The 12,514-nt window shown below is 36.7% G+C and overlaps 1 protein-coding gene across 2 annotated transcripts in view; it reads left to right on the top strand.

Moving 5' to 3' along the window:
* GSAP (gamma-secretase activating protein) overlaps nucleotides 1–12,514 on the top strand; it is a 112,651-nt gene that overhangs the window by 34,842 nt on the left and 65,295 nt on the right. For both annotated transcript variants that reach the window (XM_027838687.1, XM_027838686.1), the window contains exons 8-12: nucleotides 1,120–1,169; nucleotides 3,690–3,794; nucleotides 4,023–4,082; nucleotides 5,013–5,056; nucleotides 7,810–7,895. In XM_027838687.1, the coding sequence (XP_027694488.1) occupies nucleotides 1,120–1,169; nucleotides 3,690–3,794; nucleotides 4,023–4,082; nucleotides 5,013–5,056; nucleotides 7,810–7,895 (345 nt within the window). The remainder of the gene's footprint in view (nucleotides 1–1,119; nucleotides 1,170–3,689; nucleotides 3,795–4,022; nucleotides 4,083–5,012; nucleotides 5,057–7,809; nucleotides 7,896–12,514) is intronic.

Here is a 12,514-nt window from a genome sequence, read left to right as displayed (position 1 = left end):
ACACACACACACACACACACACACACACACACACACACACACACACACACACACACACACACACCCAGACCGATATATTAATGAAGCCTTACAAATAAAAATGACTTACTTGCTGAGCTTTTCAAACTCATCTGGGTGGCTTATGCAACTAGGGATAGCATCCCATTCCTTTAATGTAAATTTAATAGTAGAGCTGATTTCCTACAGAGGTGACTTTTCCTGACTACTTTTGATTACCTCATTCTTTTTGTATGTTTCTCACCTGGAGATGTGACCTACTTGATCAAATCTAAGAAGAAGTGAAATTTTAGAGATGTTCCTTCAAAATAGGCAAACATATTCCAGAATTTTATGCTATCAGCTTTACTGAATCTGCTGTCAGAAACAGAAGCTGTTGTCAGGAGGCAGCCAATATAGGCTTTTCTTCTGAAGAGTATGGGTTTGTGCTCATGTGGAGCAGTCCTTTGGTGACCAGGAGTGCACATATGTATGATAGCATCCTTTAAGGAGAGGGTGGTGGTGATCTAACTTGTTCACTGACACACAAGTGACTGTCCATAAGGTTATTTTAAAGCTATGTGAAGGTTTTATCCTGAGGAGACTGCTGCAGGTTAGATTTTTTTCCTCTTTCTTTCCCCAGTTATCTTATGTAATGGGTTTTTCCGCCTGAGGTATGTTAATTTGAGTGGTCTAGTTTTATATGTGTATGTATATATGTATGTATGTATGTATATATGTATATATATATACACACATATATATGTTAAATCTGGAACTATAGTGTTATATATTCTTTTTTCCAAGGTTCATGTGTGAATAATTGGTTAGTACCTCAGAGAGGAGCATAGCTGATGTTAAAAGCATAATGCACTATGGACATTGCAGCGCTGAGTAAATGTAGGGCTTAAAAGAGACCATGGGGCGGAAAAGGGCACTGTTTTTAATTGAGCATTTATTGTGAGGGCACCATCTGGAGTTGAACTGCTTTGTGTCCTGTCATTTAATCTGTATTCCCACAGGGTTTTGTTCATAACTGCTTCTGTGCCAAATCATTAACTGGAAGCCTTAGTTCTATTTGTCATAAATATTGAATTTTGCTTCCTTTTTTATTTTTTTAAGATATTGAACAATTTCATATCCAAGTCTTCAGGGAAGATGAAAATAGGGTGGTAAGTATTTGAATCCTTCTCTACCCCTGCAATTCAAAATTCTTTTATAAGCAATTCATTCCTATCATTGTAAAAAAAAAAGAGAGAGCGAGTAATAATACTATTGGGACATAAAAGTACTTTAAAGTTTTAGCCTATAGCTTTATATAATGATGTTGATGACATTAATTGCTGGCATTTATATAAAACTTTAAGGTTTGTAAGTTACTTTATAGTATTTTCTCATTTTTTTCCTCACAATTCCCTGGAAAGTAGGTGCTAATATCACCATTTTCCAGTTAAGTAAACTGAGGCAGACAGAGGTTTTTAAGTGACTTGCCCAGGGTCACATAACCAGTAAGTATATGAGGCAGTATTTGAACTCAGGTCTTCCTGATTTTAGGTCCAGTGTTCTATTCACTTGTGCCACATAGCTTCATTTTACTTCCAAAGAAAGTCAGATCCCAAAGTTTTAATCTGAAGGGATATCAGCTGTCTGGAGGCATCATGATGCTGTAGAAAAGATGCTGGAGTTAGTCAATGAAGATAGATTTGAATTCTGCCTTTGGAACTTGTCTACCTTCTCCAGGCCTCAGTTTCCTTATGTTACAAAAAAAAAGAGGTGGGACAGCTAGGTGGCACAGTGGATAGAGCACCAGCCCTGGAATCAGGAGGACTTGAGTTCAAATCCAGCCTCAGACACGTAACACTCACTAGCTGTGTGATTCTGGGCAAGTCACTTAACCCCAATTCCCCTCACAAAAAAAGGGGATTGGACTAGATGACTTTTTAGATCCTTTCTACCACTAAATCTAAGATTCCATGATTTCCCTCAAATCTGCTACAGACTCATAGGTTTGACCAAATGAGGATACTAATAATATAAGAAGTGAGGATAATAGCCAATGTTTACATAGTGCTTCAAGGGTTACAAAGTACATTACATGTACTATCTCATTTGATTATCACAACAGGTCTGTGAAATATATACTACAAATATTATTATATACATTCACATATGTAAAAATGGAATCACAGAAAGGTCAAATTGGTCACCCAGTTAGGAAGTGTTGGGGGGGGATTCGAACCCAGGTTTCTTCCTGCCTCTAAATTGCATGCTGTTTCCACTATGACACCTCTGTTATTTACAGATGACTTGGAAATTAGCCTGGGATGTCCACGACTGGGAGGCAAATGTCTTTCATATCTACTTGCCTCTTGCAGAGTGCTTTCTGCACTAGCTAGTATTCATCCATAAGAGATAGGAGGAAGCCAAGGAGGCAATCCTTCAGCCTGTCTCCAGGCTGTGGGTACCCCAGACTAGTTTCCTATTATCCTTAAATGATGCAGTATTTTGGGGCAGCTAGGTGGCGCAGTGGATAGAGCATTGGCCCTGAAGTCAGGAGGACCTGAGTTCAAATCCGGCCTCAGACCAAACACTTGACACTCACTAGCTGTGTGACTCTGGGCAAGTCACTTGCCCAGTTGCCTCACTTAAAAAAAAAAAAATGACACAGCATTTTATAGTAGATAGAGCACTGGAATTCAAATAGGCAAAACCTTTGGTTTAAATCCCACATCCCCCATATCAGCCCCTCAAGAGAAATTCACCCCAAATTTTAAGTATGAATGTAAGTGAAAATACAGGATAGCTATTTTAAAGCTCCCCCACTGTGTTTGTCCCTTTAGACTATTTATACTCTTGGTCTACCTGCCCCAGTATAGCTTACTTTGAAACCAGATGGGCAAATTGGGATGGGGAGGTGACAATTATAGAAATGCTACAATTACTATGAGGTAGCACTCTGTAATACAGTGATCCTCAGACTTTTTGGTCTTAGGAATTCTTTATACTCAAAAATTATTGAGGATATCACTCCCCCCCCTCCCCCCAAGAGGTTTTGTTTATATGGAATTTATTTATTAGTATTTACCATATTAGTAATTAAAATGTTTCAGTATTATTACAAAAATAGTTTTGACCTTGTAGACCCCTTGGGATACCAGCACTGCATTTTGAGAACCACTGGTATTGTAGAAAGAACCCTGGATTATTAATAAGTAAACCTGAGTTTGAGGCTTACTTCTGCATCTAACCCCCTGAATGGATTTGGAGAAATCACTTAATCTCAGTTTCTTTGTCTCTAAAATGAAGAGGTTGAACCAGATGACCTCTCTGGTACTTTCCTGTTATGTAATTCTGTATTGTTTCAGATAAGTATTTGATTGTAGCTGTGGGTGTACTTGCCTCTCCTTTGCCTTCAAAATTGAAATGGCTTTATTAGGTTATATAGGAGGTCTGAATCACCTGCTGACTTGCAGTGGATGTGGCCTGGCCCAGATGCTTCTATGTAAAATGGAAATGATGATGAAGTCCTACCTGAAAGAATAGTTGGAAAGAATTATTAGTGAAATATTTAAGAGCAATTTTTATCCATAAGATTCTTGATTGCTGATGCTAGTTTTATATAACTGTTTTTATATAAATAACTATTTTAAAAATAGTTATTTAAGGTCTAAAAAACATTTTTACCCTACCAGCTGATTCGAAATTCTGGTCACCTTCCAAGAGACAGAGTTGTTGAAGACTTTGTTTGGGCCCAATGGGATATGTCAGAACAGAGATTATACTATTTCGTCCTGAAGGTAAAAAAAAAAAAGGAATCCAGTTGGCATTTTATTTTTTCTATATAAAAGTTTTTATTCCTTATGATTATTGTTTTTAAACTATGTTATTTGGAGATATAGTTCTGTCAAAAAATGGTAAAACTGTTCTCTTCCTAGTTGTTATCTGTTTACCTCTGGAGTATTCAATGGTAACCTCTCTTGTATATCACTTCATTAATTTTGATCATAAATTGGCTTTTCTTTTAGAAATCAGAAAGTATCTTAAAGTGTATCCAGTTTTATGCTGATGAGAATTTTAACTTAATAGTAAGTCCATCCTTTACTTATATATTTTCTTCCAAGTGCATTTGTGTAGTAGGTTGCATTTCTGAACTACCAGTGCCATTGCAAAACAGTATTTAAGCATTCAGGAACCGATCAGCTAGAGAATTTCCAGGTGGGGTTCTGTGTTAGATAAAGAAAGGAATTGAAAAGGTCAGTAATAAAATATACTTTGAGGAGTCAGAGTATCTCAGGTCTAAGAGTAGGGTTAGTAAAAAATTAGGCTATTGCTAATAGTCTTAAGTGGTTAAATTTGCCCCCTGAATAAACTGGGGACATTAACATAGTGGTGGGAAACCAGGTAAACATGTATAGGTTAATCAGAAAAGATTCATCCCTAGCTCAAACATCATGCAACATAATGTCACATGAAGCAAACGCTTGGTTAACCTTATAGTCAAGGAATAATAGTTGAATTATCAATTGAGATTGTATTCCATGGGTGTTGTGGTGGTATATTAGTTGGTCCTGACATATAGCCTTGCTAAAAACGTACTTTATTAATTCCATTCAATTTCTTAAGTCATACTGACATTGCCACAGAAGTATACTATTACAGCTGCTACTTATTCCTCCAGTGGCCTGTTATGAATCTTATGGCCACAACTTTCCTTGGCTCCTTAAGGGAACCCCTTTTAAAAAGATTCCTAGAAAAGGTTTGCCAAGTCTGACCTTAAAAGGTAGAAATGAACCTGTTATGAAAAATGCATTAGGCTTTGATTATAAAGAAATAGTTAAAAAACTCAACAGGATTTTTGTGATTGAACTTTTTTGAATAATCCCAAGTGATGATGATAACTAAGCTGGAATTACTCAGGTGTATACAAAGGTTGTCTGAAGGTACTATGCTTTCCTTTCCTTTTGTTAATATAATTTTTTGTTGTTTCCTTCTAACACCCACCCTTGATTTTCAAGTTTGAAGTTCCTTTGGAAATTTCGTTTGGTGACACTGGATTAATGTAAGCAGTTCATGGATTACTTTTGAATTTGTAATAGATAAGTGGACAAAGTGATACATGTTCCTACCTTCCCTCTAGGTTGAAGGATACTTAAGGACAGACGTTGGACAGACATGTTTTATTTAGTCCCTGTGATACTTAGTGCAGTTCCATGACAACCAATTGACATGTGGCCAAGTATCTTACCACAAATACAGGACTTTCCTGAAACGTATCTATGGAAAAGTAGGGAAGACAGAAGTTTTCTTTGTGGGGAAAATCCATTTCTATATTATTCTTGATGAATGATCATAGTTAAACTAACCACTGTATCCAAGAGTGATCTCAAAGTTCATAACTGTAAAGTTAGTCACACTGATTTACAGGGTCCTTCTGATCCTATAAAATACTTCCATGCATTTTGATCTATGGAGGTGTTTCTTTTTTGCACCTGTGATTGAAGGAAAAGCTTTATATTCATCCTGATCATTAAGTGGTTAGAAGTACACTATGTTGGTTTTTTTTTGAAGTTTTATTGATACCTTTTGATTTTATATAACAGCAATCTCTTTAAATCCTCCCCTTCTGATTGGCTTTGTAACAAAGAAAATCAATTAAGCAAGAATGCCACATTGTGCCCTTCCTTGTCTCTGCTTTGAGAAGAGAGGCAGGTTTCATTCTTTGTTCTCCAGAACCATTTTTGGTTTTCAATTAAGGAATGTCATATATAAAACAAACAAAGAAAATTCTATCCTCCTGTCCAAGGTATGATGCAGGTCATCTGAATAGCTGGACATCCAACTAGAGCTGGAACAATGGGGGGCAACTGGAACATGAAGACAGCACAGCAGAGAATACTTTTTCACATTTTTTTCCCTTATGAAAACCATGTTTTTAATGTCAGGAAAGCCACTCATCACATAGGTATTAATTTTGTGAAAAGTTAAGTTGTATGTATCACAATAAAGGCTGAACTCTTCTTTTAGGCACCAACACTGTGTGCGTGTGTATGCACAATTTTCCAAACTAGCCTAGAGCATGGAAATGCCTTTCCTAGCTCTTATTCATTTTTTTAATCTATCTTCTCTTTTACCCAGAAGATAGAATGGCATGAATGTACATGTGATGGAAGGAGATATGATAGACATTTGAAAGAATTTACACAAGGGTACCTACACATACTAGAACCATCACTCTGAATTAGAATCATGATAAATCTAATCTGAATTACATCTTGCTGGTAGTAGGTTTTTTTTTTTTAACCATACGAGAACTTTCAGTTCTGCTTCAGTCAGAACATGAAGATAATTTCTTTCTCCTTTTTTCTTGGCATTTTGATCTTGCATGTTATTGCAATGTCTATTTTGTATGTTAGGGTGAGAAGAAAAATACCACAATCACTTGTATTTAGCAGCATCCGCTAGAAACAGGAACCACTAGGCCTTTAGAGAAAAACAAAGTGGTAATCTAATTATTTTGGGGCTCAGATTTCTCCATTTGGCAATAATGTACTATTTTCTTGGGAATTAATTAATCTCATCTATGCTGGCTTTTAGATATGCTACTTCCACTGGAAAATTCATCTTCTTTTTCGAGAAGTCATAGAGTGTTAACTCACTGACAATTGCCTATTGTTAATAAAAGGAAGTTCTATGCAAATGAAATGATTTCATTCTGAAAGTCAACATTCCCACCCATCCACTATTACTGAGTCAGATCATAGGGAAGAAAGAAAAGACAGATAGAGTTAAGAATATTGTGAGGACTACCCAAAAACCTTTTATGTTACTTCTTCCCCTTGTTATAAACCCCATAATATTATTCACTGTCTTTTGGGAAATCTTTTTTTTTTAAATGTTTGAATGAAGATAAGTAAGAGATATGGACCCAAAAAAAACATCAAAAGTGAAAAACCAACCCATCATTTTCCTCACGAAGTGAGAAAGTTGTAATTCTGTTTCTAAATAATTATTAAAGATAGGCATACTTTAAAAAAGAGGTATCTGGAAAGGAGTGAAATATTTTTAAAAAGCATCTGAGGTAATTTAGCATGAATGTTTTCACTGATTGACATAAACTGCTATGAAGAAATTGTCACTGGGTATTTTCTTTAAGTTCTAAAATAAAACCGTTTTCCCGTTCTTATGAGACAACTACATGGCTCACTGGGGTGGGGCAGGGTGACTTGAAGTCAAATGTGGCCTCAGATGCTCACTCCTGTGTCACCTTAGGCAAGTCACTTCATCTCTGTTGCCTCAGTTTCCTCAAATGTAAATAATAACACCTACTTGCCAGGGTTGTTGTGAGGATCAAAAGAGATCATATTTGTAAAGTCCTAGCACAGTGCCTGGCATATAGAAGGCACTTAATAAATGCTTGTTTTCTTCCATTCTTCCTTCTTATGCATAAATAAGTTAATCAGAGCAGTGTACTGTTGCTTCTTCAGAGATGCTTAGGATGAAGGAAGTGATAAAGCTAGAATGAGTGAGTGATAGAGTTAGAAGAGACCTGATCAATCCTTTGGACCAAGTTCTTTATTTCATAAAGTGAGTGTGGGAAACCTGAGGCTCAGAGCTGTTAAGTGATTTGCCCACAGTGGTCACAGAGATTATTCATGACTGAACTGAGATTAGAACCCAGGGCCCCTGATTTCTTTCTGCTGTACTTATCCCTGTTATATTTCAGTGACTATCCATAATTTGCAGGAAGGAACACTGTGTATTTTGTAAAACTGTTTGCAATATTTTCTGTTCCTTTTTTTTTTTTGCTCATAGGCTTGTGAATTTTGGGTGTGAAGACTCTCAGAACCGAGAAATGCTATCCAAAGATCTGAATCTACGTGTTTTTACCAGTCACACAGGTAGTACCAGATTTATCTTTACCTCTGCTTTTAGTAACCATAATATATGTATACCACAGTTCTGTAAAAATTGTCACATTGCTGACTTGTGGTTTTCAAAAAATAACAAGATGAAATCTAATGGGAAAAATGTAAATGTCTTACATTTCTTACAAAGGCTAAAAAATCAATTTCACAAGTAAAGAAGTAGGAGCTTTGGCTCAGCATTACTTTTTAAGAAAAACCAAATGTTTTAGTGGGCTACACACTCAATATAAGTCAAAAGTATGATGTGACAGCCAAAATAGCTAATGTGATGGTGGGCCACCTTAAGAAAGGCATGCTGTTTAGAATTAAGGAGGTGATTATTTTGTTGTATTTTACCCATCTCAGGCCACAGTTGTATTCATTTCTGGGGGCCAACTTTTTGGAAGGAGATAGATAACTTAGACAGCATCTTGAGATGCTCTCAACTAGAATAGTAAAAAGCCTTGAGATCTTGACACCTGAAGTTTGGTGATAGAACTGAGGATCTTAAGCCTGGAGAAAACATAGTTTGCAGGAAACATTCTAACTGTTTACAAACAATTGAAGGTCTGTCATGAGAAAAGGGGTTTAATGAATTCTGCTTGGGCAGAACTAGAGACAAAGAGAAGTGGCAAAAAAGCATCTTTAGGTTTGACACAAGGAAACACTCCCTAAAAATCAGAGCTATGCACATGTAGAGTAGGCTACCTCAGGAGATAGTTCTTCTTCAGGAAAGGTCATCAAACAAGAGTCCAATGGCCCCTTGTTAGTGATGTTGTAAAGGAATACCCTAGGAAATAGAAGCTAACACATATAACTCTGTAAGTTTTGGAAAGCACTTTATAGGCATTATTTCATAGATTCTTGTTCAGGTAGAAGTTGGATTAGATGGGCTCTGAGATTTCTTCTAACCCTGAAAGTCTGTCATACTGTATTAGCCCTTTATCCTAATGCCAATGTTATATGGAAGTGCCTATGTTTAATAAATAGTGCTCTCAAACTTTCTGAGACATTTATTCAATCTTTAAGGATCTGAAATTTTATCAGTATGAGTTCTCCCTCCACTGACATCAATCTCAAAATCCCTCTATAACTCAGTAAATGGCCTTTGAGAATTTCTGTTGTGGCCCCCCCCCCCCAAAAAAATTACCTTGTAACTGACCCATTGATGAGCCTCTCAAAATTTAGCCAGTTTGATCCTCTGACAAGACATGCAGTCTTTCACCAGGTTTGTTCTTGCTGCCTTTCCATCCTGGCAGGATATTCCAGAGTCTATATTTCACTGGCTTCATCTTCAAGGACTATGCATACATGATGAGCCAAAGGAATAAGACTTAAATGAAGGTTCTAAAAATGCTACTACAAATTGTTAGCAGTATTAGTAACATTGCCCCCTCTCCCCACTTTATTTCCCTAAAGGCCAGCTTCTGTAGCCATTATCCAGGGAAACAACCCTTGTAGAGATGGGCATCAACTGGTTACCAGCATTAGCTGGTAACTAACTGCTACTAATGAGCTGGTAAGCCCAAGAACCCTAGCAATAACACTCCCCAGGTCACCAACTCTATTTTTGTCTCAGTCCTTCCAGTCATTGTTCAAGGGAGCAATCCTTGTAGAAATGAGATCTGGTAACTGCCTCTCTAAGATCTGTAACTTCCATCTACGCAGCAGTCATCCCTACTAAAGACTCAGAAAAAAAAAGATCTTGTCACCAAAGACCTTGACACTGTCAGGTGGCTCAACATCAGAAAAGAATATGGTTTCACCAATGGAAGATGCATTACCATTGCTTTGCCAACAAACCACTGGACCTTTCCATCTGCCTTGTAATTGAACCCTTCTATATGTATTGTCTGAGGTCCTTGAGTTCAGGGACTCTCTTGCTTTTCTGTTAGTATCTCTAGTGATGAGGACAGTGTGCTTTGTAGCATGATCAATGTTGATTATGTTTTTTTCATCAATTCATTCCTTCTAAGGTGTTGGATATTTAATTCAACTGTTAGAAACTTCCACATAGTTTGTCAAAAGAGTATGAAAGATAGTTGCATTTTGGGGAAGTATTCTTGTTATGGTACAACTTAATTCAACCTTTATACATGCCATAATTAAAACCCAATGTATGATAGACATCAAGTATGTTACGCATTTTTTTCCTATGATCATGGCATGGTATTGGAATAGTCATTGTTTAGATTCTTCCAGCCTAATGTCGGAAAGCTAAGGAATGTTTTTTTTGTGTATATGTAATAAGGGAGATGAAAAAGGGAGGAGAAACCATCCTAAAGACATCTGCCTAAAAGCTGTATTTTTAAAGAGTAAATAGTTAAGTCCCTTAGCTGTCCTCAGCATTCCTTATTTGGATGACTAATTTACCACCTGCTTTTCAGCAGTGTGTGGAGTTAAACTGCTTTCTATGGTTCCTTTAAAAATAACCTCTGTGATGTGTTTGTTCTTTCTTTCTTGAATTCTGAGGTGGTGCTTTTCTGATTCACTTTTCTATTTTCATTGTCTACTGCATGTTTTTATAAATGGGCTACTACATGCCATGTCATATTGAGTAGAATGCTTGATAAGTTTAGATGGCACAAGCTGTGAATGAGTCTGCTTTTTCCTCTCTCATCAGTGTCTGTGAGAGAAGAAAATGTGCCCTGTTCTCCACAGACAACTCTGGAGACAGAATGCTGCCTGTGTCAAATGGGATGCTTCCAGATTGGCTAAGTTCAAGCACTTCTGAGAATCCACTTTTGTTTTCCTACCAAGGGAATTATATGATGAGTTGTAGGTTCAGAGGTTCACAGAAGGCCTTTTCAAATGACCTGTTTTGTACATGTGGTTAAAAAAATCACTTCCTGAGAGATGGCGAATTAGAGAAGGATGGAACAAAACAGGTGGTCTGGTCCATCATGTCCAAGTGCAGCATCATTATTTACAAAATAATAAGCTTAATTCTTCTCTGCATGCACACGAATGAAGATAAATTCCCTAGTCACAGAAGGGAGGAAACTTTCATTCCTTTCCTCTAAAGTACTTGGTTCTAAAATGAAATTTGACTAAGAACTGAGTCTATTTTAATAGCCAATAATCTGCTGACTAAATCCCTCTTGAGGCACCTTCTACGGGAGAGGGATGGATAGAAAAGAACTCCAATCCTATATCACTTTCACAAAATTCAAAGGGCTTCCTTTTATTAATTCTCATAAAATTGGTTCTCCAGTTCCTGGGTAAGAAATTACATTCGTGTTTTGGTATTTTATGCATCTTGTTATAATTGTTCCAAATTATATCCTATGAAAAACTGATATTTTAAGTTCTTATTGTCAAAAAATTATTCCCTAATAGCTGGCTGGTTTTGATATTCTTTCCTGATCCCTTCCATCAGTGGAATTTATAGCACATTCACAAGGTGCAAGAGATTCGTCAAAAAGCCTTGCCTCTCAAAGTATGACTTCTCTCCCTGCCTCAAATTTTTCATGAACAGCAAATTTATGGTAGATTAACATAACTGACCATCCTGGGTCACCCTGTGGTAGCTTTGTGATTTTGGATGTCCAAATACCATTTCCTTTAGTCATTAAGTAAGTGCAGATATTTGAGTCATGTTCCTGTTCACAGTATGGTAATTACACCAATGTGATACGTCCGTTGTGGTAGTGATAAGCAGCAATATTTCCCTCTAGTTGTTAATATTCTTTCCCTCTCAAATTATCCTGGTAATACTTCTCCATGTACATGTTGTATCCTGAGTTGAATATATACTCCTTGGGAGCAAGAACTAGTTTTTATTTTGTCTTTGTCTCCCCAGTGCCTTTTATGTAGTTGGTGTAAAATAAATGTTTATTGGAATGGATTGTGACCTACTCAATGGATCTAGATCTACTTAATATTAAAAATTAGCCTAGAGGAATTTTCATTGAGCATATTTTCCTTTTGTCACATTTTAATATCACTCCAAATTTCTGACCTGCCTCAGAATAATGATGAGAAGAGTAATGGTTTTTGAGAATGATTTTTGAGAACTTTGCAAAAGAAAGCATTGCATAAATGCAGAATTATTTGGAGATTCCTGGTGCTGTAATACATCGGTATAATTGCCATACTGTAAACAGGAACTTGACTCAAATATCTGTTTTGACATAATGATTAAGGAAAGGGTATTTGGACATCTTTTCTTGTTGTTCTCTTTCTTTTACCTCAAGGTAGTATGTATGGTATAAGGACTTAGTCATTATATGTTATTGGTGAAGAATTAGAAGTGTGAAACATTCACTTCTTTGGGTTCCTTGAATATCCCAGCAACAAAAAAGGGATGGGTGTGGGGGGGAGGTGTAGCATTGCAGCAACTATTGGGAAGGATCTGGGCAAAGCTCAAAAAATAGGTTTGGTGGTCACAAGTAATCAGTAGGCTTTGTAAATCTGGATAAAAGCTGAATTCCTAAAATGACATAGGCTATGAAGAATAGAAAGGAGCAGGTAGCAAATTCATGGATTAGGGATTCAAAGGTAAAACGTCTAACTTTAGCTTTCTACTTCTACACTCTATGACTACATTTTTTTGCATTCCTGTATTTGAAAATGACCCAAAGTAAGGATAGCTCACACATTGGGTGATAGGG

The sequence above is a fragment of the Vombatus ursinus genome, unplaced genomic scaffold (assembly GCF_900497805.2).
Source record: "Vombatus ursinus unplaced genomic scaffold, bare-nosed wombat genome assembly UNPS02014830.1, whole genome shotgun sequence".
Taxonomy (NCBI): domain Eukaryota; kingdom Metazoa; phylum Chordata; class Mammalia; order Diprotodontia; family Vombatidae; genus Vombatus; species Vombatus ursinus.
This window is presented reverse-complemented; position numbering and strand designations above follow the sequence as displayed.